Source organism: Zalophus californianus, chromosome 1 (genome assembly GCF_009762305.2).
Source record: "Zalophus californianus isolate mZalCal1 chromosome 1, mZalCal1.pri.v2, whole genome shotgun sequence".
Taxonomy (NCBI): domain Eukaryota; kingdom Metazoa; phylum Chordata; class Mammalia; order Carnivora; family Otariidae; genus Zalophus; species Zalophus californianus.
The window spans coordinates 62,703,906-62,731,248 of NC_045595.1; the positions used below are offsets into that span (position 1 = coordinate 62,703,906).

Consider the following 27,343-nt stretch of genomic DNA (forward strand, 5'->3'; position numbering starts at 1 on the left):
TTGGGCTCCCTGCTCAGCGGGAAGCCTGCTTCTACCTCTCCTACTCTCCCTGCTTGTGTTCCCTCTCTCGCTGTGTCTCTCTCTGTCAAATAAATTAATAAAATTAAAAAAAAAAAGTAAAACCAGTTCTGCATATTCCTGTTTCTCCCCCAGTTTTCTTTTACTTGTCTGTTTTATGTTTTTCTTTCTAGCCTTTTTTGGGCCACAACTGAGAGAAAGATAAAAGGTGGCATTTTTCTTATAGCTAAACAACCTTCACATAGAGTCACAGTCATGGTTGAGGTTCCATTATCAGTTTAAATATGACAAAAGATAATATTACCACAACCTTTTAAAATTATATCCTGTTGCAGCCACCCTACAAAGTGTGTGATATAATTACAGAAATAGTTATTCAGAACAAACAAAAGAAATAATTACAGTTTAGCAGTCTGCTCCTCATCGTTCCTCTTTTTGTCTTAATGCTTAGATGCCTAAGCCTCTTCAGTGTATAGTATACCCAAAGTATAGAGTTAAACCATAAAACATGACTACCAGTTAATAATAATGACTATTACTGATTGAGTGCTTACCTGTGTTAGAAGTTATATTGAGCACTTGGTATGAATTATTTCAGGCTTCACAACGGTTCTGGGATAGGTACTATTACTCTTGTTTTGCAGATAATGAAATTGAGTTTTCCAGGTAGTAAAGTATCCTTGGTTACACAGTAACTAAGTCTTAATATGTCCATTAAGGGAATATAGTTAGGGATGAAATATTTTTTTGTACGTAATTACGTTTTACTTTGATGGATAACTAGGTACTTGTATTTCTTTATTCAAGTTTTGATTTAATTTTGTGTTTTGAACATGTAAAAAATATTCATGATTCAAAAGGTGCATGCAGAGAAATCTCATCTTTGTTCTTTCCACATTGTTCCTATCCACTTTCTATAAGCAACCTTATTTATTAGTTTCTGGTTTGTCCTTAGTGCTTTTGTTTTTATAAAAAAATACATATGCCCACATACACACATAATACATTATGTGTGTATGTTTGTTTCTGATTTCCCCTTCTCTCTTACTCAGAATACAATATGCTGTACCTATGCTTCTGCGCCTTTTATTTTGATTTAACAATATGTCCTGGAAGTCATTTGGAAATAAGATTTTTATGCACATTGTTGAACATCAGATTCCACTAAATCCCTGAAACAGACTTGCCGTCTCCATCTAGGTGTGATTTTTTTTTTCTCTCTTTCCTTCCGTTGAAAGTGTTTGGGGCTTGAGGCTTCTTGGACCTCTAGGAGTCACATTTCTTTCCACTACTGTGAACGTTAAAAGACACTGAATTTAAGATAGGACACTTAACAGATATGGGTGGTAAACAGAGGCCAACATTTAGAAGAAATTTTAGACTTTTCCTTGGGTCTTTAGTCTTCCCAAAGGAAGGTAATTCTGGACACTTGTCAAGGAGTTAACTAGGGCTTTGGCATGAAAGGTAGGACAGAAATGCTTAGAAACAGGCAGTAGGTGGGGAGATCCATTGGATTTGGAAATGCCATGGTAAGATGAAAGACAGGGATGTGATGGGGTTTATGGGCGTCCCCTTCTTCCTTTGTCTTTCCCCCAGCTTACTTTCTCTGAGCATTATGGGGGCAAGCACAATAGGGGGACTGGGGCTGGTGCTCTCCTGGGTGGTCCTAGCAAGAGTGCAAAGAGATGTGAGTGAAAGGGGGCAGCTTGTAAGTGGCATCAGAGGGCACTTGGACTCTGTGACACTGTTACTCTGTAGGGTCATTTGTGAATCATGTGGGTGTTAGAAAATACCTGGGCTGAATCCGATGCAAAACTTTTTTTTTTTTTTTAAGGATTTTATTTATTTGTCAGAGAGAAAGAGGGGGAGAGAGAGCATGCACAAGCAGGGGAGTGGCAAGTAGAGGGAGAAACAGGCTCCCTGCTGAGCAGGGAGCCAGATGCAGGGCTCAATCTAAGGACCCTGGGATCATGACCTGAGCCGAAAGCAGGCGCTTAACCGACTGAGCCACCCAGTCATCCCCCTTTTTTTTTTTTAAGATTTTATTTAATTAATTAATTAATTAATTTATATAACTAGCGTCACCATTTACTTACCAGTTGACCTCGGGCAAGAGACCTAATTCTCGGGCAACAGACCTAATTCTCTGAGGCTCAGTTTCTTCTATACAATGGAGGCAACAACTTTGTATTTATTCAGGGCACAAGTCGGTCTACTATGGAGACATTCCTAACTGAACATGGCGCCAAGAAGGGGGCTTTTCCTTCCCACTAAAGACCATGTTAAACTGCTATAGTGCCAGGAGCACAGAGACGATGTGTGGGTGGGACCATCAGTAGATTTGTGCGTATTGGCAAGAACCTCTTTTCTGAACTGGCATCAGAACCCAGCGGGTGGGTGTTTAGATGTTTCAAGGTCATAGTCATCTGACAATACTAGGGTGAAGCCTCCCAGTAGATTTATGAAGATCAGCTGGTTCATCGTGAAACCAAAGGCTGCTAAGGCCCCACATGTTGCTTGGAGGTCACTTGTTTCCAAACTGTGATATTTATACTACGAGCCCCATTTCACAAATATTATTGATTAGGATGAACAAACTTTTTTTTTTAAGTGACTTGACTTTAAAGGAAAATAATAAGTAAATAGAAGAACGATCAGTGGTCTACAGCATGGCAAAATTTTTAATGTCAAATTTGGTAAGCACTGGGACTATCGATGAAGGGGCTTCTCAGGAGGCAATGTGACTGAAAATATTTCCAATCCCACCGACAGCTCTCATTTCTCCTCTCTTGGAATCTTCTAGGTGCTTGAAATCACTCTTCTTTGTTTCCAAAGTCCTTCTGTATGTGTCCAAAATGGTCCTTATTCCATTTCATCTCAGTAGTTTGTCTTCTAGTTTGCTTTCCTTGCCAGTGGCAAGTTCTCCCGGGAAATTGCCGTTATATTCGCTGCAGTGCTTGGCTCATAGGTAAACTCTTTGTCAGCGTCCTGGCGCGTGTGCGTGTGAGACGGCGCACACTGGCCCGCCTCAGCGTGCGCAGCCTGCCAGGCTGACCTTTCTCCCACTCGAGCACGCCCCGAGGGGCGGCCAGGATCCACACCGGCTCCTGCCGGAACGCGGCGCTTCGGCGCTGCCGCCGTGGCCTGCGGATTTCGCTTTCCCAGCTCTCGGCAAGGCGGGAAACGGGCCGGAGATAACCCGGCCCCCGGGACTGGGGGCTGCGGCTCGGCCGGGCCGCCTTTGATTCGCCCGCTGCCCCTCGCAGTCCGGCGCCCCTAGCCTCCCCGGGCCGGGCCCGCCTTCAGTCTGCGATTTTATTTATTTATTAGAGCACAAGCAGGGGGAGGGGCAAAGGGAGAGGGAGAAGCAGACTCCTGCTGAGCAGGGAGCCAGATGGGGGGCTCGATCCCAGGACCCTGGGATCATGACCTGAGCTGAAGGCAGACGCTTAACTGCCTGAACCACCCGAACCACCCAGGGGCCCCCCGACGGAAAACTCTTAATGATATGAACAGATGTACAGGATCCCTCTCTTCTCTCTTTCCCCCAGTATATAAAATAAACACATGGTTTATAGCTTTTTATTTGTATGTCTGGCTCTCTTTCTCTATCTAAGATGCTCTCTCCATATATATATCTGTGTCTCTGTTCTATCTACATGTCTGTCTGTATCTCTCTGTCTATCCCTCAGTCTCTCTATGTCAGCAAAATAGGGTATCTCTTTGGCAAAAACATACCTTCCTCTACCTTGGAGCCATGACAGGGACATGGTATATAGCATAGAGTGGTTAAGAGATTGATTTTGGAGTTAGACAGACTAAGGTCTCAGATTTTATGTTACTTAATTTTTCTGAGACTCAGTTTCTGCAACTGTGGAATAGAAGTAATAAATATATACCCAGTGGGATTTTGGAAGGATTACTAATATTAAATTATATTTGTGAAGTGTTTAGGACAGTCCCTGGCACATAGTAAATGTTCAGTAAATCATTGTGCTCACTTAACTGTTACCGTTATTGCTGCCTCCTGTTATAAGCTGAGTCCACTAAAGGTACAGTATCTCTAAGTAAACCTGATGTACAATTGATGCTTCGCTGTCTGAGAAATCACCCAACTCTGAGTGGACCTTTGTATATAATTCCCTTCTAGAAATTGGCTTCTGGGTTTTTTTTTGCATTAAACGAAGGGGTTTTGTTTTGTTTTAATTGTTTAGGTTGTAAATGTCTTAAAATCCTTATTGTCAAATCTTGATGAAGTAAAGAAGGAAAGAGAAGGGCTTGAGAATGACTTGAAATCAGTGAATTTTGACATGACAAGCAAATTTTTGACTGCTTTGGCTCAAGATGGTGTTATAAATGAAGAAGCTCTTTCTGTCACTGAACTGGATCGAATCTATGGAGGTCTTACGACTAAAGTCCAAGATTCTCTAAAGAAACAGGAAGAACTTCTTAGAAATATTCAGGTAAAGTTTATGTGCTTTAGTAAGATTTATGTTTACAGAAAATCACAGAAAGGATAAACCTGGACTAAATCTGTATCTTTTTAGTAGGATTGTGTTTTTTGCAAGTGCTACATATTAATACAAATCTGTAATCATTATTGGTTATGTTTTGATTACCCACTGAATTTGTGGTATTTTTACTTTAAGGAAAGATTTAAAGTACTGTGTTATCACAAAAGAAATATTAGGTAAATTTCTAGGAATTACGGCAAGTAATCATATATGATTTTCATATGTAGTTGGCAAAGTAGCAGTAAAAATGTTACAAGCTATATTAATTTGATAAATAAATGTAAATACATAAATTTTTCTTTTAACAAGGTCTCACACCAGGAATTTTCAAAAATGAAGCAATCTAATAATGAAGCTAATTTAAGAGAAGAAGTTTTGAAGAATTTAGCTACTGCATATGACAACTTTGTTGAACTTGTAGCTAATTTGAAGGAGGGCACAAAGGTATGATGTACAAAAGAAATAATAGTTCACCAGTACAGATGTGAAACTATAGTTTGAGAAGTTAATTGTGTTTCCAATTGTACCAAATTATTCTTGAACTTCCTAGCTTTAGTGACTTTTTACGGAGAGGCTTGTTGTAAGTGAGAGAAAGCTTAAAGGTGGCGATACTTCATGGGAATGTTGAAGAATTAATTGTGTATTTCAGCAGGCAGAAAGAGGGTGTAGGAATTTCAGGTAAAAGAAATTAGCACAGAGATGTCACAAGCTAGTGACACTTTTTGGGGAGAAAGGAAAGAAAGTAAGTTGATTAATTTAAAAAAAATTTTTTTTTAAAGATTTTATTTATTTATTTGAGAGAGAGGGAAAGAGAGCTTGCTCAAAGTGAGCAGTGGGGAGGGATTGAAGGGGAGGGAGAGGGACAAGCAGACTCCGTGCTGAGCATGGAGCCCAAAATGGGGGCCGCTCAGTCTCACGACCCTGAGATCATGACCTGAGCCGAAATCAAGAGTTGGATGCTTAACTGACTGAACCATCCAGGTGCCCCGAAAGTTGACTAATTTGAGTGAATTATGACGGAACAGGATTAGTCGAAGCTGATCTGTGGTAGGAAAGGGAGGAGAGGGTATGGCTTTTATTTTCTGTGTTGATGGTGCTGATGGATAATGATAGATTTGTGATCTGCCTGAGTCTCAGGGTGCTTACTAAATATATTAAGTATTTTTTTGCTTTTCCTTTAAATAGCTTAGGGAAATGATTATATTTGTTTTTACCAATGACTTTCCTTTTGAGGGAGCAAGTGATTTTTAAGTTTTTCAGGTACATGTTACCTTGTGGTGTTTTAACTCCATAATGATCATTGAATAAAGTTATCTTGATACAAATACAGTGGATATAATGTAAACCCTCTGAAGAGGGGGTAGAAATACTACAAAGCCTTGGAAATAGAAGAGTAAGACACCATTTTAATTTGATTTAAAATGCTCTATTGAAATAGATAAGCTGAGAAAATTCTTCAAAGAGCCTTTGGAGACACTTCTAAGGGTTTCTGAAGTGATGCCTATATTTCTGAAGTGAATGTGCAAATCTAATCCTTCCATTTAAATAGGTTTCATATGTTTATTAAGTGACTGACTTTTCTCTAGGAATTGGGAGCATACGCATGATCATGAAACTTATAACTTGTTCCATTTAATTTTTGATGGCAAATGTTCTATAAAAATGATTTTGTTATTTTTTCTAGTTAGGTCATATTTAGTATAATTAAGTTGTTGAACCTCAGTGGTGTGACTGTCTCGGGCAGAGGATTTTAGTTCTTTAGCTTTAACGATGATTGACAAGTGAGCTTTAGATTTTGTTCCTCTTCAGATTAAAAAATCATTCCTGTTTATAATAGTATTTCTTCTTTGCTTACAGTTTTACAATGAGCTGACTGAAATCTTGGTCAGATTCCAGAACAAATGCAGTGATATAGTGTTTGCACGGAAGACAGAAAGAGATGAACTCTTAAAGTAAGTTTATTTTGTGTATCGAATTGTATTTTTCTTTTGAAAAGTTGTATGTGGAGACTTTGGGGTGAACTTGGCAGTATGAGGTAGCACTTTCCTTGCTTTCTCTTGGACATTACAAAGCAACAAGCAAGCTGCATGATCTGAGAATAAAAGATGAAAAGGAGCAGAAACTCCAGGTGTCAGAAGCACAGTGATGTCACTGAAATGCTAACAACAGTTCAGGGTGGCAGATCTCAGAAATGCCAATAAACATAAGTAGTTTACCTTGAAATGACAAATAGGTTCCTTCCATGTAAAACTAGAGGTACAGAATAAGGGGAAGACGGGGTGAATAGCTTAGAAAACATCAGCTATTGCCCTTCTGAAGGAGCCTGCTGAGAAAGCTGGACCAGTAGCACTGGACTCATTCTATGCTGAGTGACCGGTAGAGTTGACACAGCATTGGTACAAAGATACAGTATTTATTAAAAATGGTGAAAAAAATGAAGAAAATTTAATAAAACCTATTAGATGGAGAATATTCACCAGAATAATATTGTCACAGAACAGATGAAAATTCTGAATGAACATTTCATTATGAATTAAGAAAAAAAAAGGAGAAAAGGGTTAGGAAGCAATTACCCTGAGGAACACCATACACAGAAATGCCAGAACTCACGGAAGATGGTGAGAAAACAGGACATGATAAAATGTGAGGTTTTAGGATTCCAGGAAACAAGTAGAAGAGAGCAAAACCATCACAGAAACCATATGAAAAAGGGCGCCTGGGTGGCTCAGCTGGTTAAGCGGCTGCCTTCGGCTCGGGTCGTGGTCCCAGGGTCCTGGGATCGAGTCCCGCATCGGGCTCCCTGCTCGGCGGGGAGCCTGCTTCTCCCTCTGCCTCTGCCTGCCTCTCTGCCTACTTGTTCTCTCTCTCTTTGTGTCAAATAAACAAATAAAATCTTTAAAAAAAAAAACTGATGTCCACCAGTTTACTAAACAATATTATTAAAAAAAAAAAAAAGAAACCATATGAAATGGGAAGGAGTAAAAAGGAGAATAGACAGTGAAGAAGACACAAGAGTACAGAGTAGAAAAGAGGAAATCAAAGAAAATGAAACCAAAGTAAAAAAAGAATTAAAAAGGATTAGAGAGAAGATGGGCAAAGAAGATCAAATATGCAAAATTGAATTCCCCTGAAAGAAGAGAAACCAAAACCATGAACAGAACAAATATTTAACAATATTACTCAAGAAGATTTTCCTAAAATAAGTGAAAGCTTGTTGAAAAGGTATATCTTACGGTCAGGAAAAATGAACAAGAACGGTCAACACCAAGGCATATAAATTATTAGCTTTAAAAGATAATGGCAGAATCCTTTAGGCAACTGGGCAAAAAGATCCAGTCCATTTATAAAAAGGTGAAAAAGTTTAGCTCATAGCACTGCATGCTAGAGGAGAGTAGAGTGATTGCTACCGGAACTCAGGGAAAGCAAATATGAGCCAAGGATTTTATATCCAAACTGTCCTTTAGGTATATACAGAAACATATATTCATTAGTAATGAACATAAAGAACTCAGAGACTATTATATTCATGAATCTTTCTTGAACCCTTCAGCCAGCCTAACCATTATTCACCCCCCTGTTCACATTTAAACTGTTTTTCATAGAAGTTGTTGGAGAAATTATCAAAGAGCTGCCTCCCTCCACCTCCCAAGAAAGAGCAATGTTGTTTTTACAATTCTTCTTTTAAACCTTTAAAAAGCAAATAAAGTACTTTTAAAATGGTTTTAGAAGTTAAAAAAAAAAATCCTCCAAGTTAGTTTTACTGATAAGAAAATCTGACAAAGATTAATGCAAACCAGTCTTCAGACTAGTTTCATTTATGAATATGGTTGCAAAAGTCCTGAATAAAATACTTACCAATGATACTAGTGTGTTAGAAAAAGAACTGTGAACAAGGGGAATGGGGACGGGGTGGTTATTCCAGTAACGCAATGATTGGTAAAGGGAAGAAGATTCTTTTCATAGGTGAGGAAAAAGCAATTGAGAAAATAAGTCTTCCATTGTGGTTCATATATACAGTGGAATATTAGCCATCAGAAAAGCTACCATTTACATCGACATGGATGAAACTGGAGGGTATTATGCTAATTGAAATAAGTCAGTCAGATAAAGACAATTATCACATGGTTTCAGTCATATGTGGAACATAAATAGCACAGAGGGTCACAGGGGAAGGGAGGGAAAACTGGGAAGAAATCAGAGAGGGAGACGAACCATGAGAAACTGGACTCTGGGAAGCAAACTGCGGTTAGGGAGGTGAGTGGGAGGATGGGGTAACTGGGTGATGGACATTTAGGAGGCATGTGATGTGATATGATGTGATGAGCACTGGGTGTTACACACTAATGAATTATTGAACATTATATCAAAAACTAATATGTTGTTAGCTAATTGAATTTAAATAAAAAAAAGAAAATAAGTCTTTTAGTATTCAGTAAAATAGGAGTAGGTGGACACTTCCATAACACTGTGTGTGTGTGTGTACCGATCTGTTTATATCTGCACAAAACTTTAACATCATGGTTAATGGAGAAACAACATAAACATTCTTTCTAAAAGCAAGGACAAAATACCCACTATCAACACTATTATCTAATACCATATTGGCAGTATCAGCCAGCATGATTAGACAAAAGAATAAAATTAGAAATATAAAAATTGAAAAGAAGTTAAAATTTTCACTATTTATAAGACTTTATGATTGTACAACTTGAAAATCCAAGAGAATCAACCCCAAAACTCTGCAAATAATAGAATTATTACTGAAGACAATGGATTGTAAAGATAATTTATAGAAATTGGTAGCTTTCATATAAATAAATATAGGAGATATAATGGACGAAAAGACCTCACTTGCAATAGCAACTAAAACCATAAAATACATAGAAATAAATTTGCTGTCTATGAGACCTGTATGTAGAAAACTTTGAAACTCTGTTCAAGGGCACAGAGGAGGACTCGAATTTGAAATATTGTCATGTTTTTGGGTAGGATGACTCAACTTCATAAAGATGTCATTTCTTACGCATTCAACATAATTCAATTTCAAATAAATAAATAGATTTTAAAACTAGACAGGTTGATTCTAAAGCTCAGCTAGAACAACTGTCAAATCATTAGCCAGGAAAACAAAATAAAAAGAACAGTAAGGGAAACTAATTCTATCAGATACTAAAATATGTAATATTGTGTCTAATTAAAACATAGTGGTACTAGTACATGATTAGACAGACCAAAGACCAAATAGAAATAGACTCTAATACATTATGAATTTAGTGTAAAAAAGATCCTGAGCCAATCAGAAGATGTTAGAGACAACTGCCTCGTCATTTAGAAAACAAAGTTTTTATACCAGAATAAATTCCAAGTGGGTCAGACTTGAAATGTGTAGGGTAAAATGTAATGTTTAAAATAGAATATGAGAGAATTCCTTTAGAAAGCTGAAATGGGAAGAGTCTTTCTTACTCTCACTTAAAATCTAGAAGCCATTTTTCTAAAAGGAAAAGTTCATCATAACATAAGCTGAGTCTTTATGTAATAAGCTGGGGGAAAATATTTGAAACCTACTCACAAAGGTGAAAAGCAAATTTACTGGTTTATGAGGAACTAAATATTACTGAGGAAGAGAAAAAACTCGATGGAAAAGTTGGCAAAGGCTGTGAACAGAAATTTTGCAGATGAAGAAATGTAAGTGGTTCTTAAGCATTTATGAAAAAATACCTGTCTGGGAGACACCTGGTTGGGTCAGTAGGTAGAGCACACAACTTTTGATCTTGGGGTTGTGACTTCAAGGCCCAGTTGGCCTAGAGCTTACCTAAAAAAAAAAAAAAAAAATTAGAAACCTGCCCTCATTCAATAAAATGTAAATACAAATTAAAACTACTCTGACATAACATTTCTCAGGTTGGCAAAAATCTGGAAGTTTGAAAAGATGCTTTGTTGGACATGTAGGGGAACAGGTCTCATTCTGTGGCTATGAATGCGTGTTGGTGCAATCCTTCTGTGGGGCAGTTTTGCTCCAGAGGTCTGGATTACAAATCCACACATCTTTTAATCCAGCTAGTCTGGTTTTGAGATTTTATTCGGAGTATGTGTTAGCATGTGCTAGAAATGACATATTTATGACCTAATTCATTTCTGAGTTGCTTGTAGCAGTAAAAGAAACAAATATCCAGGGCTGGTGAAATAAATAAAGCTATATCTGTACAGCTTTTTTTTTTTTTTTTTAAAGCAGCTATTAAAGGATGTTTTCTATTTATTGATATGGAGAGATTTTGAAGATAGTTATGGTAAAGAAAAAAGGTACAGAACAGTGTAAAGTATGCTTTTTGTGTAAAAAGGAAGAAAATAAAATGTAGATTTGAATTGATTTATGTGTCAGGAGATTCTGGACAGGGTCATAAGAATAGTGTGTATCTGGGGGTGTGAGTGGTGGAGAGGAAACTTGCAGATAGGGATCTTTCACTCACTTTTTAGTGTTTGAAGCAAGTGAACACATTACCTTTTCAGAAAGTTATGTGAAATTAAATAATTAATGGGACTTAATATGTTTTTATAGCCATATCCCAGTAGTCTGATTTTTATTTTTCAGGCTGTACAGCTGGCTTTTCAGATTCATTCCCTACTGCCCACGTTTTTTTTTTTTTTTTTTTTTTTTCTTTTCGTTTTTTGAGCTGCAGAACCCTGTGTTCAAGCTTAGTCTTACAGAGAAGCCGGGTTTGTAAAACAGATAAAGATGGATCTGGCTCAGAGGCAAGTGGGGAGGGGCTTGGAGCAGGACCTTTTCCCCTCTTCCCTTTCCTTCATCTAAGCAAGCAGCTGCCATTGGGACAACTGTGCAGGACCCTTAAATTCTGTAGCTCAGGACCAAGTGAGAGCCAAAAAAGGTTTCTTTCTTTTTTCTTTTAAATTTTATTTATTTGATACAGAGCAAGCGAGAGAGCACAAGCAGGGGGAGCGGTAGGCAGAGGAAGAGGGGGAAGCAGTCTCCCTGCCAAGCAGAGAGCCCAATGTGGGACTCGATCCCAGGACCCTGGAATCATGACCCAAGCTGAAGGCAGCCGCCCAACCAACTGAGCCACCCGGGCACCCCCAAAAAAGGTTTCTAAGTTTAAATTGGAGGTTGGCAAACTAAGTGCCCAGGTTAAGTTGAGCCTGCTGCTTAATTTTGTCAAGTCAAGTTTTACCGGAACACAGCCATGTTCTTCATGTTGTACGTATTATCTATGGCTGGCTTTGCACTGACAACAGGAGTCTTGAGTGTTGCGACAGAGACCCTATATCCTATAAAGCCTAAAATACTTGCTATCTGGCTCTTTACACAAAAAATTTTGCCAACCCCCAGTTGAAATCATTTTGTTGCCCCTGATAATTTACTTTCTAGTTGTATGTACTGTTTTTCCACTTAAATCTTTAGTGTAAAATAGGTTAACATAACTATTTTTAGAATTGTGTAGTATAATACAGGTTCATGGCTTAGGAATCTCTAGCTTTAAAATTATGTTTGTTACTATTTGCTTGTGTATTTCTATATTTATACTATAAACAAAATCAGTTCTGAGACATTCATCAACTTGTCAATGGTTTTAGCTTGGTGATTAAAAGGTACACGAAGGATGGAAAGGTAGGCCAGATAGACATACATTAACTTTTAAAAATCTGAGGGTTTACTTTGTTAAAATCACTCTGAATATCAAGGGCCCAAATTCCTTAAAACATGTTTACTGACCATAAAATAAAAACAAAACAAAAGTATACATAAGGGGCGCCTGGGTGGCTCAGTGGGTTGAGCGTCTGCCTTCAGCTCAGGTTGTGATTCCAGGGTCCTGGGATCGAGCCGCAGGTCAGCTTCCTGCTCAGTGGGTCATCTGCTTCTCTCTCTCCCTCTGCCGCTCCCCCTGCTTATGCTCTCTCTCGCTCCCTCTCTCTCTCAAAATCTTTAAGAAAATATACATAAGTGTACATCTTACTGAATTTTCACAAACTGAATACAGTCATGCATTGAACACTTGGGTCAGTTCACAGAACATTCTCAGCACCACAGAAGGATCATCCATGCATCTACTCAGTCATTAACTGCTTTCCCCAGGGCAACCATTATCCTTACTGTGAGAGTGTGGACTAGTTTCTCCTGTTTTGCACTGTGTATCAGTGGAATCACATGTACTCTTTTGTAATTGGTTTACAGTCAGCATTGTATTTGTGAGGCTCATCCATAGAGTTGTATGTAGTTGTAGATATCTCATTTTCATATTTGGGTATATTTCATTGTGTGAATATGTTATGCATGTATTCTTCTGTTGAGTATTTGAGTAGTGTGTAGTTTTGGCCACTATACCATGACTAGTGTGAGCATGGATGTTCTAAAACATAACTCTCCAGTTTTGCTGGTAGCAGTGAAAGAATAGAAACAAACCAAATGTCCAGGGATGGTGAAATAAATAAAGCTTCGTCCGTGGGTGAAAGTACTATGCAGCCACATACACAATTTAAAATTTCCAGTAGCCACATTTTAAAAGTTAAATTTTCAAAAATATATTTTGTTGCGGCACCTGTGTAGCTCATTTGGTTAAACGTCTGCATCGGGCTCAGGTCATGATCCCGGGATTCTGGGATCGAGCCCCACATCGAGTTCCCTGCTCGGCGGGGAGCCTGCTTCTCCCTCTCCCTCTGCCTGCCGCTCCCCCTGCTTGTGTGCACTCTCTCTCTCTCTCACTGTCTCTCTCTGTCAAATAAATAAAATCTTAAGAAAAAAACCTCCAAAAAACAAAAATATATTTTGTTTAGGCTGGCATATCCAAAATATTATAATTTAAACATAAAATCGTAAAAGTTATGTATGACATATTTTACTTTTTTTTCAGAGTAGTCTTAGAAATTTGGTGTGTAATTTCCACTTACAGCACATCTCAGTTCACACTAGTCACATTTCAGGTGTTTAATAGCCATATGGGCTAGTTCTAGATTCTGCTTTTGGTGAGCACATATATATGCATAGTGCTGTTGGATATATATCTAATAGTGAAATTGCTAGGTGAGAGGGTATATGTATATTGAGCTTTAGTTGAAACTGCCGGTTTCCAAAGTGGTTGTACTAATTTATATTTCTACTAGCAGTGTATTAGAGTTGGTTGCTCTGTATTTTTGCCATTAGCTGTTCTGGTGGATGTGTTATTTTATTGTGGTTTTAATTTTCATTTTCCTCATGACTAATATGTCTTCTTTATATTAAAGTGTGCAAAAAGAATAAATACTTTACCCTGAACTTTACCTTCTTTTCACTAATGATTTAAAACTAATGTCAGTAATGATGGTTGTTGGCATTGAGATACTGGTGGGATTTTATTCATATGTTTTTGCTTTTTTATGTTATTAGTCTCATGATTTAATAGCTTTGAGTTATATAATTACTAGGAAGTGGCTAGAAAATTCTACTTGTCCTGTAAGTGTGTTATTTATTGCAACTATCTCTGGAATTTATCAAAGGTAAAAAAGCATTATGTTAAGGCTTTATAATATAATTACATATGTTAGCTATTGCATTTGTAATATACTCAAATATCTAATTAATTGTAATTATATAAACCATTATAATAAATGAAGTATTACATATTAAATATAATTAAATATATTTAGTATATATGAAATATACACATAAGTATTTCAGAATGACCTTTTTGGATTTTAATGTTGATTAAAAACTTCTAATTTATGTTGTAAGCAGTTATTACAAACTTACAAACATTAAGAAGTATTTTTGGCTTTTTTTTTTTAAGATTTTATTTATTTACTAGAGAAAGATCACAGAGGGAGAGGGAGGTGGGGTGGGGGTGGGGGGAGAAACGACTCGCCACTGAGTGGAGAGCCTGATGCGGAGCTCGATCCCATGACCCTGGAATCATGACCTGAGCTGAAGGCAGACGTTTAATTGACAGAGCCACCCAGGTGCCCCGTATTTTTGGTTTCTTGATGAGTGTGTATTAGCTTTCTTTATATAGAGAGTGACTAATTTATATTCCAACTGGGACCCTTTTTTGAGAGTGAAAGTGTGGTCGGGGTGACTCTGGGAGTTGCAGTTAATTGTTACGTCAGGACAACAGGTGCTGTTGCAAACATGGTGGGGCTTGCCGTATTTACTTCTCTGTGTATATGACTCGGTGCAGGTAGAAGTTGATCAATACCATGTGTTTCATAGAGTGCATTTTACGTTAGGGTTTTGGTTAGTTGAGATTTTGGGATGGATTGCAATTTACTGTTGGAGTGGACCTTAAATTATTTTCCTAAATTTTAGTACTTATCCTTTCAACAATCTATCATGCATTTACCTTACAGATTTTGAGGTATCTTTTAACATAAAATATCTCAGTGCTGCATTTCTTTGAATATCTTCAGAAAATTTTCATCAAGAAATTTGCATAATGGTTTGATTGGTTAGCTTTCTCACCTTTTGTTTTGTTTTCTATAAACACTGGTATGAAACAGCTAGCTGACTGTGAGCAGTTGTGGTTACGAGTTTCCCATCTAGGGGATGACTTCTTAATAGAGAGTGGGCAGTCTTTTAGGACTACCTGCTCAGTTTGACATGTTCCTTACTCTAGCTATAACTGATCCCTGATCGTTTCCTAGTCTTCAGAAATAGAAAAAGAACTAACTTCATTTCATTAAATAGTAGGAAAAAAGATTTGTTAGTTCTAGTTAAGAACAAAAATGTAGTATATTTTAAAATACCATCATTGTTCTGAGTTTATTTTCTGTTTCATATATGAAGAGAAGAAAAATTTTAAAAAGACCTGGTATTTACCTCACACCAGTCAGAATGGCTAAAATTAACCAGTCAGGAAATGACAGATGTTGGTGAGGATGCAGAGAAAGGGGAACCCTCCTACACTGTTGGTGGGAATGCAAACTGGTACAGCCTGGAAATGTAAACTGGTACAGCCACTCCAGAAAACAGTATGGAGGTTCCTCAAAATGTTGAAAATAGAGCTGTCCTATGACCCAGCAATTGTTCTACTAGGTATTTATCCCAAAGATACAAATGTAGTGATCTGAAGGGGCACCTGCACCCCAGTGTTTATAGCAGCAGTGCCCACAATAGCCAAACTATGGAAAGAGCTCAGATGTCCATCGACAGATGAATGGATAAAGAAGATGTGTGTGTGTGTATATGTGTGTACACACACACACACACACACACACACACACACAATGGAATATTATGCAGCCATCAAAAAATGAAATCTTGGCATTTGCAATGACGTGGATGGAACTAGACGGTATTATGCTAAGTGAAATAAGTCAATCAGAAAGACAATTATCATATCATATTATCTTATTATCAAAGACAGTTACCAACAGACCAATTATCATAATCTCCAAATTCATGTGGAATTTAAACAAAATCATATGACAGTTGTCATGTGGAATTTAAACAAAACAGAGGATCATAGGGGAAGGGAGGGGAAAATAAAACAAGATGAAATCACAGAGGGAGGCAAATCGTAAGGGACTCTTAATCATAGGAAACAAACTGAGGGTTGCTGGCAGGGAGGGGGGGTGGGAGGATGGAGTAACTTGGGTGATGGACAATACAGAGGGCACATGACATGATGAGCACTGGGTATTATACAAGACTGATGAATCACTGAACTCTACCCCTGATAGTAATAATACACTATATGTTAATTAATTGAATTTAAATTAAAAAAACTGTGAAAAAAAAGGCCTTTTTATATGTGTTGTTTTTTTAAGTTATGTTAATTCCTAACATTTTTGTCTTTAATAAGGGACTTGCAGCAAAGCATTGCCAGGGAACCTAGTGCTCCTTCAATTCCTACACCTGCATATCAGTCTTCTCCAGCTGTGGGGCATGTGTCAGCCCCTCCTACGCCAGCACCAAGAACCATGCCGGTCAGTAAGCAGCGGTGGTTTTTTTGTTTTTTTCTTTTAAAGATTTTATTTATTTATTTGACAGAGAAACAGCGAGAGAGGGAACATAAGCAGGGGCAGTGGGAGAGGGGGAAGCAGGCTTCCCGCTGAGCAGGGAGCCCAATGCGGGGCTCAATCCCAGGACGCTGGGACCATGACCTGAGCCAAAGGCAGCTGCTTAACGACTGAGCCACCCAGGTGCCCCGCAACCACGGTTTTTAAATGGAAGTTTTACATAAGTGACTGCTTTTTTGTCGTAAAGGATAAAACAGTCTTTACATTGTAAAGAGCTGGTGGTTGCCAGTTTTCATCAGGTGACCAGCCTTTTGATGTTTTACAATACAAAGAATTCAGCATCACTCATGAATTCTTGCCAGAAAAGGTTTAACTTGAATCTAATCAAGTCTTAGAACCAACTCTCAGTTTATAGCAAATACAGTGTTATAAAACAAGAAGTTTAATTGTGCCATTAGGAAACAATTGGACAAATCCAGAACTGGAACATTCTGTGAGACACTTTGTCTTTCCTAAAAGTGAATGTCATGGAAAGAAAAAAAATAGGTGTGGGGCATTCTGGTTTAAAAGAGAGGAAAGAGGAGGGAAGAGCAAGATGGCAGAGGAATAGGAGACCTACATTTCGTCTGGTCCCAGGAATTCAGCTAGATAGGGATCAAACCATTCTGAACACCTACGAACTCAACAGGAGATCGAAGAAAAGAATAGCAGCAACTTTCTGAACAGAAAAGCGACCACTTTCTGGAAGGTAGGACGTGCGGAGAAGTGAATCCGAGGCGATATTCGGGAGGATAGACGGCGGGGGAGGAGGCCTTTGTCATCCGCCACTGGCAAGTGATAGAGCTGTGCAGCACAAAATTGGAACTTTTAGAAGTCGGCTCCGCTGAGGGACGTCGCTCCAGTGGTTAAGCTGGGGGTGGAACCCTCGCTGGGACAGTGTGGTCTCAGGACCCTCGGGGTCACAGAAAGACTGGGGATGCCTGAGTGCGGCAGAGCGCCTAGGTATCGGAGCAGGGAAGCCGGCTGCAGAGATGGAGCCGAGGAACGGGCTCTCAGCTCGGGGTTGCTATAAACCATGATCCGTGGCAGTCGGACCACTGCTCTTCCAGCAGGGACCCAACAAGCGGCAGATCCAGGGAGATTCCCCTCCGTCCCCTGGGGGGAGCGGCGCAGGAGCGCACCACAGGAATCTGCTGGGTTTGGAGACTCCACACGGGGTCAGGTGTCAGAGATAGAAACGCTCTGTCACAGGCCGGGTGAGCACGGAGGGTGGCCGGAGACCGGGGAGACAGGAGCGATTGACTGCTTTTCTCTGGGGGCTCACTGAGGAGTGGGGCCCCAAGTTCTCGGCTCCTCCGGGGCAGAGATTGGGGGATTTCCATTTGCACTCTCATCCTCCAAAGCTGTACAGAAAGCTTGCAGGGAAAACAAAAGCTCCCGAGAGCAAACCCGAGCAGATTACTTAGCCCAGACCTGGCAAGGGTGGGGCAATTCCGCCTCTGGCAAAGACATTTGGGAACCACTGCAACAGGTCTCTCCCCCAGAAGATCAGCAGGAACAGCCAGCCAAGACCAAGTTTACTGATCAGTGAGAATGGGAGAATGCCAGCACTAGGGGAATACAGCACATAGAATTCATGGCTTTTTTTCCCCCATGTTTCTTTAGTCTTTCAAAGTTAATTTTTTAAACTTTCTTTATTTTTTTCTATTTTTTTAAAATTTTTCTTTTTCCCTTTTTTAACCAACATCTTATCAATTCCTTTTATAAAATTTTTAAAAATTTTCATTTTTAGAGTCATAGTCTATCCCTTCATTGTAGTTAACCTTATTTTTTGTATATATATAAGTTCTCTCCTTAAAATTTTGGGATACAGTTTCTTCTAACAGACCAAAATATACCTTTAATCTCTAGTGTATGGCTTTGTTCTGGTCTCCTGCCTGATCACATTCTCCCCCCTTTTTTATTTCTTTTGTTTTTTTAAAATTTTTCCTCTTTCTTTATTCAACCAACTTCTTATCAATTCCTTTTATAAAATCTTTTATAATTTCCATCTTTACAGTCATATTCCATCCCTTCATTGTATTTACGCTTATTTTTGTACATATATGTTTTTCTTTCCTTAAAATTTTGGGAGGCAGTTTCTTCTAAAAGACCAAAATACACCCAAAATCTAGTGTGTGGTCGCTCTGATCTATCCACCAGCCTGATCATATTCTTTTTTTTGTTCCTTCCTTCCCCCCCGCTTTTGGGTCTCTTCTGATTTGTTTAGTGTATATTTTTCTGGGGCCGATGTTACCTTCTTAGCATTTTGTTCTCTCATTCATCTATTCTCTGGACAAAATGACAACAGAAAAACTGACCTTAAAAGAACAAGAGGCAGTACCGACTGCCAGGGACCCTATCAATACGGACATTAGTAGGATGTTGGAACTAGAGTTCAGACTGATGATTATAAAGGTACTAGCTGGGCTTGAAAAAAGCATGGAAGGTACTAGGGAAACCCTTTCTGGAGAAATAAAAGAACTAAAATCTAACCAAGTCGAAATAAAAAAGGCTATTAATGAGGTGCAATCAAAAATGGAGGCTTTAACTGCTAGGATAAATGAGGCAGAAGAGAGAATTAGTGATATAGAAGACCAAATGATGGAGAATAAAGCTGAGAAAAGAGAGAGAAACAAATACTGGATCACGAGGGCAGAATTCGAGAGAGAAGTGATACTGTAAGACGAAACAATATTAGAATAATTGGGATCCCAGAAGAAGAAGAGAGGGGCAGAAGGTATATTGGGGCAAATTATAGTGGAGAACTTCCCTAATTTGGGGAAAGAAACAGGCATCAAAATCCAGAAGGCACAGAGAACACCCCCCTCAAAATCAATAAAAACAGGTCAACACCCAACATCTAACAGTAAAACTTAACGAGTCTCAGAGACAAAGAGAAAACCCTGAAAGCAGCTCGGGAGAAGAGGTCTGTAACCTACAATGGTAGAAACATTAGATTGCCAACAGACCTATCCACAGAGACCTGGCAGGCCAGAAAGGACTGGCAAGATATATTCAGAGCACTAAATGAGAAAAATATGCAGCCAAGAATACTATATCCAGCTAGGCTGTCATTGAAAATAGAAGGAGAGATAAAAAGCTTCCAGGACAAACAAAAACTAAAGGAATTTGCAAACACGAAACCAGCGCTACAAGAAATATTGAAAGGGGTCCTCTAAGCAAAGAGGAAGCCTAAAGTAACATAGACCAGAAAGGAACACAGACAGTGTACGGTAACAGTCACCTTACAGGCAATACAATGGCACTAAATTCGTATCTTTCCATAGTTACCCCGAATGTAATGGGCTCAATGCCCCAATCAAAGGACACAGGCTATCAGATTGGATTAAAAAAAAAAAAAAGACCCATCGATATGCTGTCTGCAAGAGACTCATTTTAGACCCAGAGATACCCCCAGATTGAAAGTGAGGGGGTGGAAAACCATTTACCATGCTAATGGACACCAAAAGAAAGCTGGGGTGGCAATCCTTATGTCAGACAAATTAGATTTTAAACCAAAGACTATAATATAAGAAAAGAGGAAGGACACTATATCCTACTTAAAGGGTCTATCCAACAAGAAGATCTAACAATTGTAAATATCTATGCCCCTAACATGGGAGCAGCCAGTCATATAAGCCAATTAATAACAAAATCAAAGAAACACATCAACAACAATACAATAATAGTAGGGGACTTTAACACCCCCCTCATGGAAACGGACAGATCATCTAAGCAAAAGATCAACAAGGAAATAAAGGCTTTAAATGACACGCTGGACCAGATGGGACTTGACAGATATATTCAGAACATTCCATCCCAAAGCAACAGAATACACATTCTTCTCTAGTGCCCATGGAACATTCTCCAGAATAGATCACATCTCACATCCTAGGTCACAAATCAGGTCTCAACCAGTACCAAAAGATTGGGATCATTCCCTGCAAATTTTCAGACCACAATGCTTTGAAACTAGAACTCAATCACAAGAGGAAGGTCGGAAAGAACTACGTGGAGGCTGAAGAGCATCCTACTAAAGAATGAATGGGTCAACCAGGAAATTAAAGAAGAATTAAAAAAAATTCATGGAAACCAATGAAAATGAAAACACAAGTGTTCAAAATCTTTGGGATGTGGCAAAGGCGGTCCTAAGAGGAAAGTATATAGCAATACAAGCCTTTCTCAAGAAACAAGAAAGGTCTCCAATACCCAACCTAACCCTACACCTAAAGGAGATGGAGAAAGAACAGCAAATAAGGCCTAAGCCCAGCAGGAGAAGAGAAATAATAAAGAGCAGAGCACAAATCAATGAAATAGATTCAAAAGAACAGTAGAACAGATCAACGAAGCTAGAAGCTGGTTCTTTGAAAGAATTAGTAAGATTGATAAACCCCTGGCCAGACTTACCAAAGAGAAAAGAGAAACGACCCAAATAAATAAAATCACGAATGAAAGAGGAGAGATCACAACCAGCACCAAAGAAATATAAACAACTATAAGAACATATCATGAGCAACTATATGCCAACAAATTAAGACAATCTGGAAGAAATGGATGCATTCCTAGAGACCTATAAACTACCAAAACTGAACCAGGAAGAAAGAGAAAACGTGAACAGACCCATAACCAGTAAGGAAATGGAAGCAGTCATCCAAAATCTCCCAACAAACAAGAGCCCAGGGCCAGATGGCTTCCCAAGGGAATTCTACCAAACATTTAAAGAAGAATTAATACCCATGCTTCTGAAACTGTTCCAAAAAATAGAAATGGAAGGAAAACTTCCAAACTCATTTTACGAGGCCAGCATTACCTTGATCCCAAAACCAAAGACCCCATCAAAAAGGAGAACTACAGAACAATATCCCTGATGAACATGGGTGCAAAAATTCTCACCAAAATACTAGCCAGTAGGATTCAACAGTACGTCGAAAGTATTATTCATCACAACCAAGTGCGCGATTATTCCTGGGCTGCAAGGTTGGTTCAACATCCGCAAATCAATCAGTGTGATAGAATACATTAATAAAAGAAAGAACAAGATCCGTATGATCCTCTCAATAGATGCAGAAAAAGCATTTGACAAAGTACAGCATCCTTTCTTGATTAAAACTCTTCAGAGTGTAGGGATAGAGGGTACATACCTCAATATCATAAAAACCATCTATGAAAAACCCACAGCGAATATCATTCTGAATCGGGAAAAACTGAGAGCTTTTCCCCTAAGGTCAGGAACATGGCAGGGATGTCCACTATCACCACTGCTATTCCACATAGTACTAGAAGTCCTAGCCACAGCAATCAGACCACAAAAAGAAATAAAAGGCATCCGAATCGGCAAAGAAGAAGTCAAACTCTCACTCTTTGCAGATGATATGATACTGTATGTGGAAAACCCAAAAGACTCCACCCCAAAACTGCTAGAGCTCATACAGGCATTCAGTAAAGTGGCAGGATATAAAATCAATCCACAGAAATCAGTGGCATTTCTGTACACCAACAACAAAACAGAAGAAAGAGAAATTAAGGAGTCAATCCCATTTACAATTGCACCCAAAACCGTAAGATACCTGGGAATAAATCTAACCAAAGAGGCAAAGAATCTGTATTCAGAACACTATAGAATACTCATGAAAGAAATTGAGGAAGACACAAAGAAATGGAAGAACGTTCCGTGCTCATGGATTGGAAGAACAAATATTGTGAACATGTCTATGCTACCAGAGCAGTCTGCACATTTAATGCAATCCCTGTCAAAATACCATCAACTTTTTTCAAAGAGATGGAACAAATAATCCTAAAATTTGTATGGAACCAGAAAAGACCCCGAATAGCCAGAGGAATGTTGAAATAGAAAAGCAAAGCTGGTGGCATCACAATTCCGGACTTCAAGCTCTATTACAAAGCTGTCATCATCAAGACAGTATAGTACTGGCAAAACAACAGACACATAGATCAGTGGTACAGAACAGAGAACCCAGAAATGGACCCTCAACTCTATGGTCAACTAATCTTCGACAAGGCAAGAAAGAATGTCCAATGGAGAAAAGACAGTCTCTTCAACAAATGGTAGTGGGAGAATCGGACAGCCACATGCAGAAGAATGAAACTGGACCATTTCCTTACACCACACACAAAAACAGACTCGAAATGGATGAAAGACCTAAATGTGAGACAGGAATCCATCAGAATCCTAGAGGAGAACACAGGCAGCAATGTTTTCCACCTCAGCCGCAGCAACTTTTTCCTAGACACATCGCCAAAGGCAAGGGAAGCAAGGGTAAAAGTGAACTATTGGAAATTCATCAAGATAAAAACCTTTTGCACAGCAAAGGACACAGTCAACAAACCCAAAAGACAACTGACAGAATGGGAGAAGATATTTGCAAACGGCGTGTCAGATAAAGGGCTAGTATCCAAAATCTATAAAGAACTTAACACCCAAAGAACAACTAATCCAGTGTAGAAATGAGCAGAAGACACGAACAGACATTTCTGCAAAGACATCCAAATGGCCAACAGACACATCCAAATGGCCAACAATTATGTGCTCCACATAACTCGGCATCAGGGAAATCCAAATCAAAACCTCAATGAGATACCACCTCACACCAGTCAGAATGGCTAAAATTAATAAGTCAGGAAACGACAGATGTTGGTGACGATGCAGAGAAAGGGGAACCCTTCTACACTGTTGGTGGGAATGCAAGCTGGTGCAACCACTCTGAAAAACAGTACGGAGGTTCCTCAAAAAGTCAAAATTAGAGCTACCCTCTGACCCAGCAATTGCACTACTGGGTATTTACCGCAAAAATACAAATTTAGTGATCCGAAGGAGTACATGCACCCCAATATTTATAGCATCAATGTCCACAATAACCAAACCAATGAAAGAGCCAAGAAGTCCATCAACAGATGAATGGATAAAGATGTGGTGTGTATGTATATATATATATATACATATATACATATACACACACACACAAGGGAATATTATGCAGCCGTAAAAAAACACGAAATCTTGCCATTTGCAACGACGTGGATGGAACTAGAGGCCTTTATGCTAAGCGAAAATGGTCTCTCAGAGAAAGACAATTATCATATGATCTCACTGATATGAGGAATTTGAGAAACAAGACAGAGGATAATAGGGGAAGGGAGGAAAAAATGAAACAAGATGAAACCATAGAGGGAGCCAAGCTCTAAGACCCTCTTAATCAGTAAACAAACCGAGGGTTGCTGCAGTGGTGGGCAGTGGCAGGAATGGGGTGGCTGGGTGATGGACATTGGGGAGGGTATATGCTATGGTGAGTGCTGTGAATTGTGTAAGACTGATGAATCACAAACCTGTATCTCTGAAACAAATAATACATTATATGTTAAAAAAAGAAGTAGGAAGGGAAAAATGAAGGGGGAAATCGGAGGGGGAGACGAACCATGAGAGACTATGGATTCTGAGAAACAAACAGGGTTTTAGAGGGGAGTGGGTGTGAGGGGATGGGTTTGCCCAGTGATGGGTATTAAGGAGGGCACATATTGCATGAAGTACTGGGTATTATATGTAAACAATGAATCATGGATCACTACATCAAAAACTAATGTTGTAATGTATGGTGACTAACAGAACATAATAAAATAAAATTAGAAAAATAAAAGAGGAAAGATTCATAATAATAATGCAATACACGAACCTCGATTCGATCTTGGTTCATAAAAACTTAAGAGCTTTTTTTGGTGATAAATAGGGAAAGTTGAATGTAGAGTGGATACTCAATGACATTAGGAAATAATTGTTTATTTCCTTAGGGTGAAGTGGTATTGTGATTATGTAGGGCTTGTATGCTACAGTCTTTCGGGCTGGTGTCATGAAGTTTGCAGTTGACTTTCACATGGTTCTGCAAATATTTAGATAGATAAATACATGGATTTAGCTATATAGATAAAGCAAATATGGCCAAATGTTAATAATTGCTGAATTTAATTGGTAAATATGTGCTTGTTTATTATACTATTCTCATAAGTTTTCAAATATTTGAAAATGTTTGCATAAAAAGTGTTGTGGCCAGGAGGAGATCACAATAGTAGCCTGTACCTGACTTGCTCCTTCCTCCCTTCTCAAATGTCTAACCATTGATGGGAGCAGTAATGAGCTACAGTAAATGATTAAGTATTAGGCGTCAGGAATAGAGCAGTAGCTGTGCAGTTTCCATGAATTGGAGAATTATTCCTCAGCTGTGATACATTTCTAGAGCAATAAGTCAACATTTAAAAATGGAAATTAGAAATATATTTGGTTGGATTATAGAGTTTCTCATATGCCCTCATTTATTTTAACTGACAGTAATTTGACAGAAACATGAAACCTTTTGTAGTCAGTGTTGACTTTTTCTTACAGCCTGCTAAGCCCCAGCCCCCAGCCCGGCCTCCACCTCCTGTGCTTCCGGCACATCGAGCTCCTCCTGCCACTGCTCCAGCTGCCGTGGGGACTGGCACCGCCCCGCCCGCTCCGTCCCACGCCCCTGGCCCAGCAGCTCCCCCGCCACAGGCCCAGGGACCCCCATATCCTACCTATCCAGGATACCCCGGGTAAGGCTGCACCTGAGCATCTGAATGCATTGGCTCATGTTTCTAGCTCCGGTTATCCTTTTAAAAACAGGGTCACCTTCCTCTGCATGGTGGTGTCCTGAATGAATAAGCTACATTGTCAGCTTACACAGAAGTGAAACTAATGTTATAGGCACTTACTTGAGCAATCGAATGGCTATTTCCTAGGCTTATTTATGTTTTTAGTTTTTGATGCTGGGTTCATCTTAAATAGATCTTGTCTGTATGGAATGTAGAGTGTTTCCTTGGTTGTCTTTATTTTGGTGATAAACGGATAGGCATCTTTTCTGAACTTAGCAAGACTGATAAGGCCTTGTTTATGTACCTGTACTTTGAAATATTGGCATTCTGACAGACTGTTGAACACAACTCTAATTATGGCATGTGCTTTCTTAAAGAACAGCTTTCTTTGTGATAATTTTTAATCTTAAAAATCGAGACATTTGACTACCTCTTAAGATGTGCTCCAAAGTTTGCTTTGTAAGTACATTCCATTTTCCAAATACTAAAACTTCGTTAACGTTGAATTTATGTGCGTTACAGTGAGTATTGAATCTTGTGAATTAGGAATGTACTTAGGTTGCTACATTAAAATGAAAGGTCTCCATTTTTATTCCTTATTAATAGTTGAATATTTAGTCTTATTTCTGTCAGCAGTATTATTTTCTGGATAGTATTAAACACTCAATATTCTTTTATCTCAAATATTAACAGGATAGGAACACTTTTCTCTAATAAGTACCTTGAAATAGCTGTTTTTTTCTCTCTACCGTTCTCTGCTAGGCTGAGAAATAGAGAAAAATGACTTTCTTGAAAAAACTTGGTTTTAGAATAACTTACGTTTCATTTTTCAGTATTTGATTTACCAATCCTTTTTTTGTTTGTTTGTTTTCTTTTCATCAGGTATTGCCAAATGCCCATGCCCATGGGCTATAATCCTTACGCATACGGCCAGTATAATATGCCATATCCGCCAGTGTATCACCAGAGCCCTGGACAGGCTCCATACCCAGGACCCCAGCAGCCTTCATACCCCTTCCCTCAGCCCCCACAGCAGTCTTACTATCCACAGCAGTAATATGTCAGCTCAGAAGCTCAGCTGGTTCAGTTCAAAGGGAAAGAAGTACCAATCCTGCAATAAGTGTACTAAACTCTATGCTCTGGTTAATATAACGTATTCTGTTGTACTGAACGCAGTGTATAATTTCTGTCTGTGGCTGAAAGCTAAAAAACTGTGCCCCAGTTCTACATTTGATTGCACACTGAGAGATGCTGCTGTTGCAGTATAAACACTAAATAGGTATACTAGGATTTGAAATAAATTACATTTCAGTTCATAAAAGTTGAAAATGAGAAATTAAACCCACAAGTGAAACGTTTGAAATTATTATACTTATGTCTACATAAGATGTGGTTGGGACAACAGATACTTATTTATAATGATGGTTTAAGTACTGATATTCAAGAAAACGAAGTTTTCTTTCTCTTTTGGTTTATCAATTTGGTTTAATTTCCATTATACTATTTTGCATAATCAAAGCATTGTAAATCATAATTTAAAAATAAATTACTTAAGAACAGTTGTCATTGTTATGTTTTGTCATTGATTCTCATTATTGTCTAATTTCTTTCTGGTATTAGTCTCTCATTTTATATGTACGTAAGTTAAACAGATAACTGTGTTTAAGTGCATGATTAGTGCAAGTTTTAATAGTCAGGTTTTTAGGAAAACCAAAAGAATAGTACTGTAATTTATCTTTCATATGCTGATTAGTAAATTAATTTTGACATTTATTTTGAAAAGTCCTATAATGTGGAAGAAACACAAGTGCTACCAAAGATTCTTCAAATAAATACACAAATAAATATGTATATTTAAAGTTTTATTATTAGCCTCTCCAAGAAATTGATACAAATTCTGATAATTCCCTTTTTTTCATAAACTGGTAAAAATAAATACATATCATTGACAGTATTGTCTAAGGTAATGGGATCGTTTAAAGAAAATTTACTGGACCCTTCTATTCCTTTTTTCTACCTTACTGTCTTAACTTAGTAACATTTAATGCACAATGTATATGAATAGATCTAAGCCCTTTCATTTTTATGCTCCTAAAAAATTAGACTATTTTATAATTCAGGGAGCATACAAAACAGTTGTTGGGAGCATATGCCAATTCTGGAGTAGGCTGTATATTTAATATTAAGCTCTGCTGTTAGGATAATTA

At 38.5% G+C, this 27,343-nt stretch overlaps 1 protein-coding gene across 3 annotated transcripts in view; it reads left to right on the top strand.

Moving 5' to 3' along the window:
* Positions 1-26,695, top strand: part of LOC113916615 (programmed cell death 6 interacting protein) — an 83,833-nt gene extending 57,138 nt beyond the window's left edge. For all 3 annotated transcript variants that reach the window (XM_027583200.1, XM_027583201.1, XM_027583202.1), the window contains 6 exons: positions 4,233-4,481; positions 4,842-4,976; positions 6,390-6,484; positions 16,316-16,439; positions 24,907-25,097; positions 26,019-26,695. In XM_027583200.1, the coding sequence (XP_027439001.1) occupies positions 4,233-4,481; positions 4,842-4,976; positions 6,390-6,484; positions 16,316-16,439; positions 24,907-25,097; positions 26,019-26,193 (969 nt within the window). In that variant the 3' untranslated portion in view covers positions 26,194-26,695. The remainder of the gene's footprint in view (positions 1-4,232; positions 4,482-4,841; positions 4,977-6,389; positions 6,485-16,315; positions 16,440-24,906; positions 25,098-26,018) is intronic.
* The last annotated feature ends 648 nt before the right edge of the window (positions 26,696-27,343 follow it).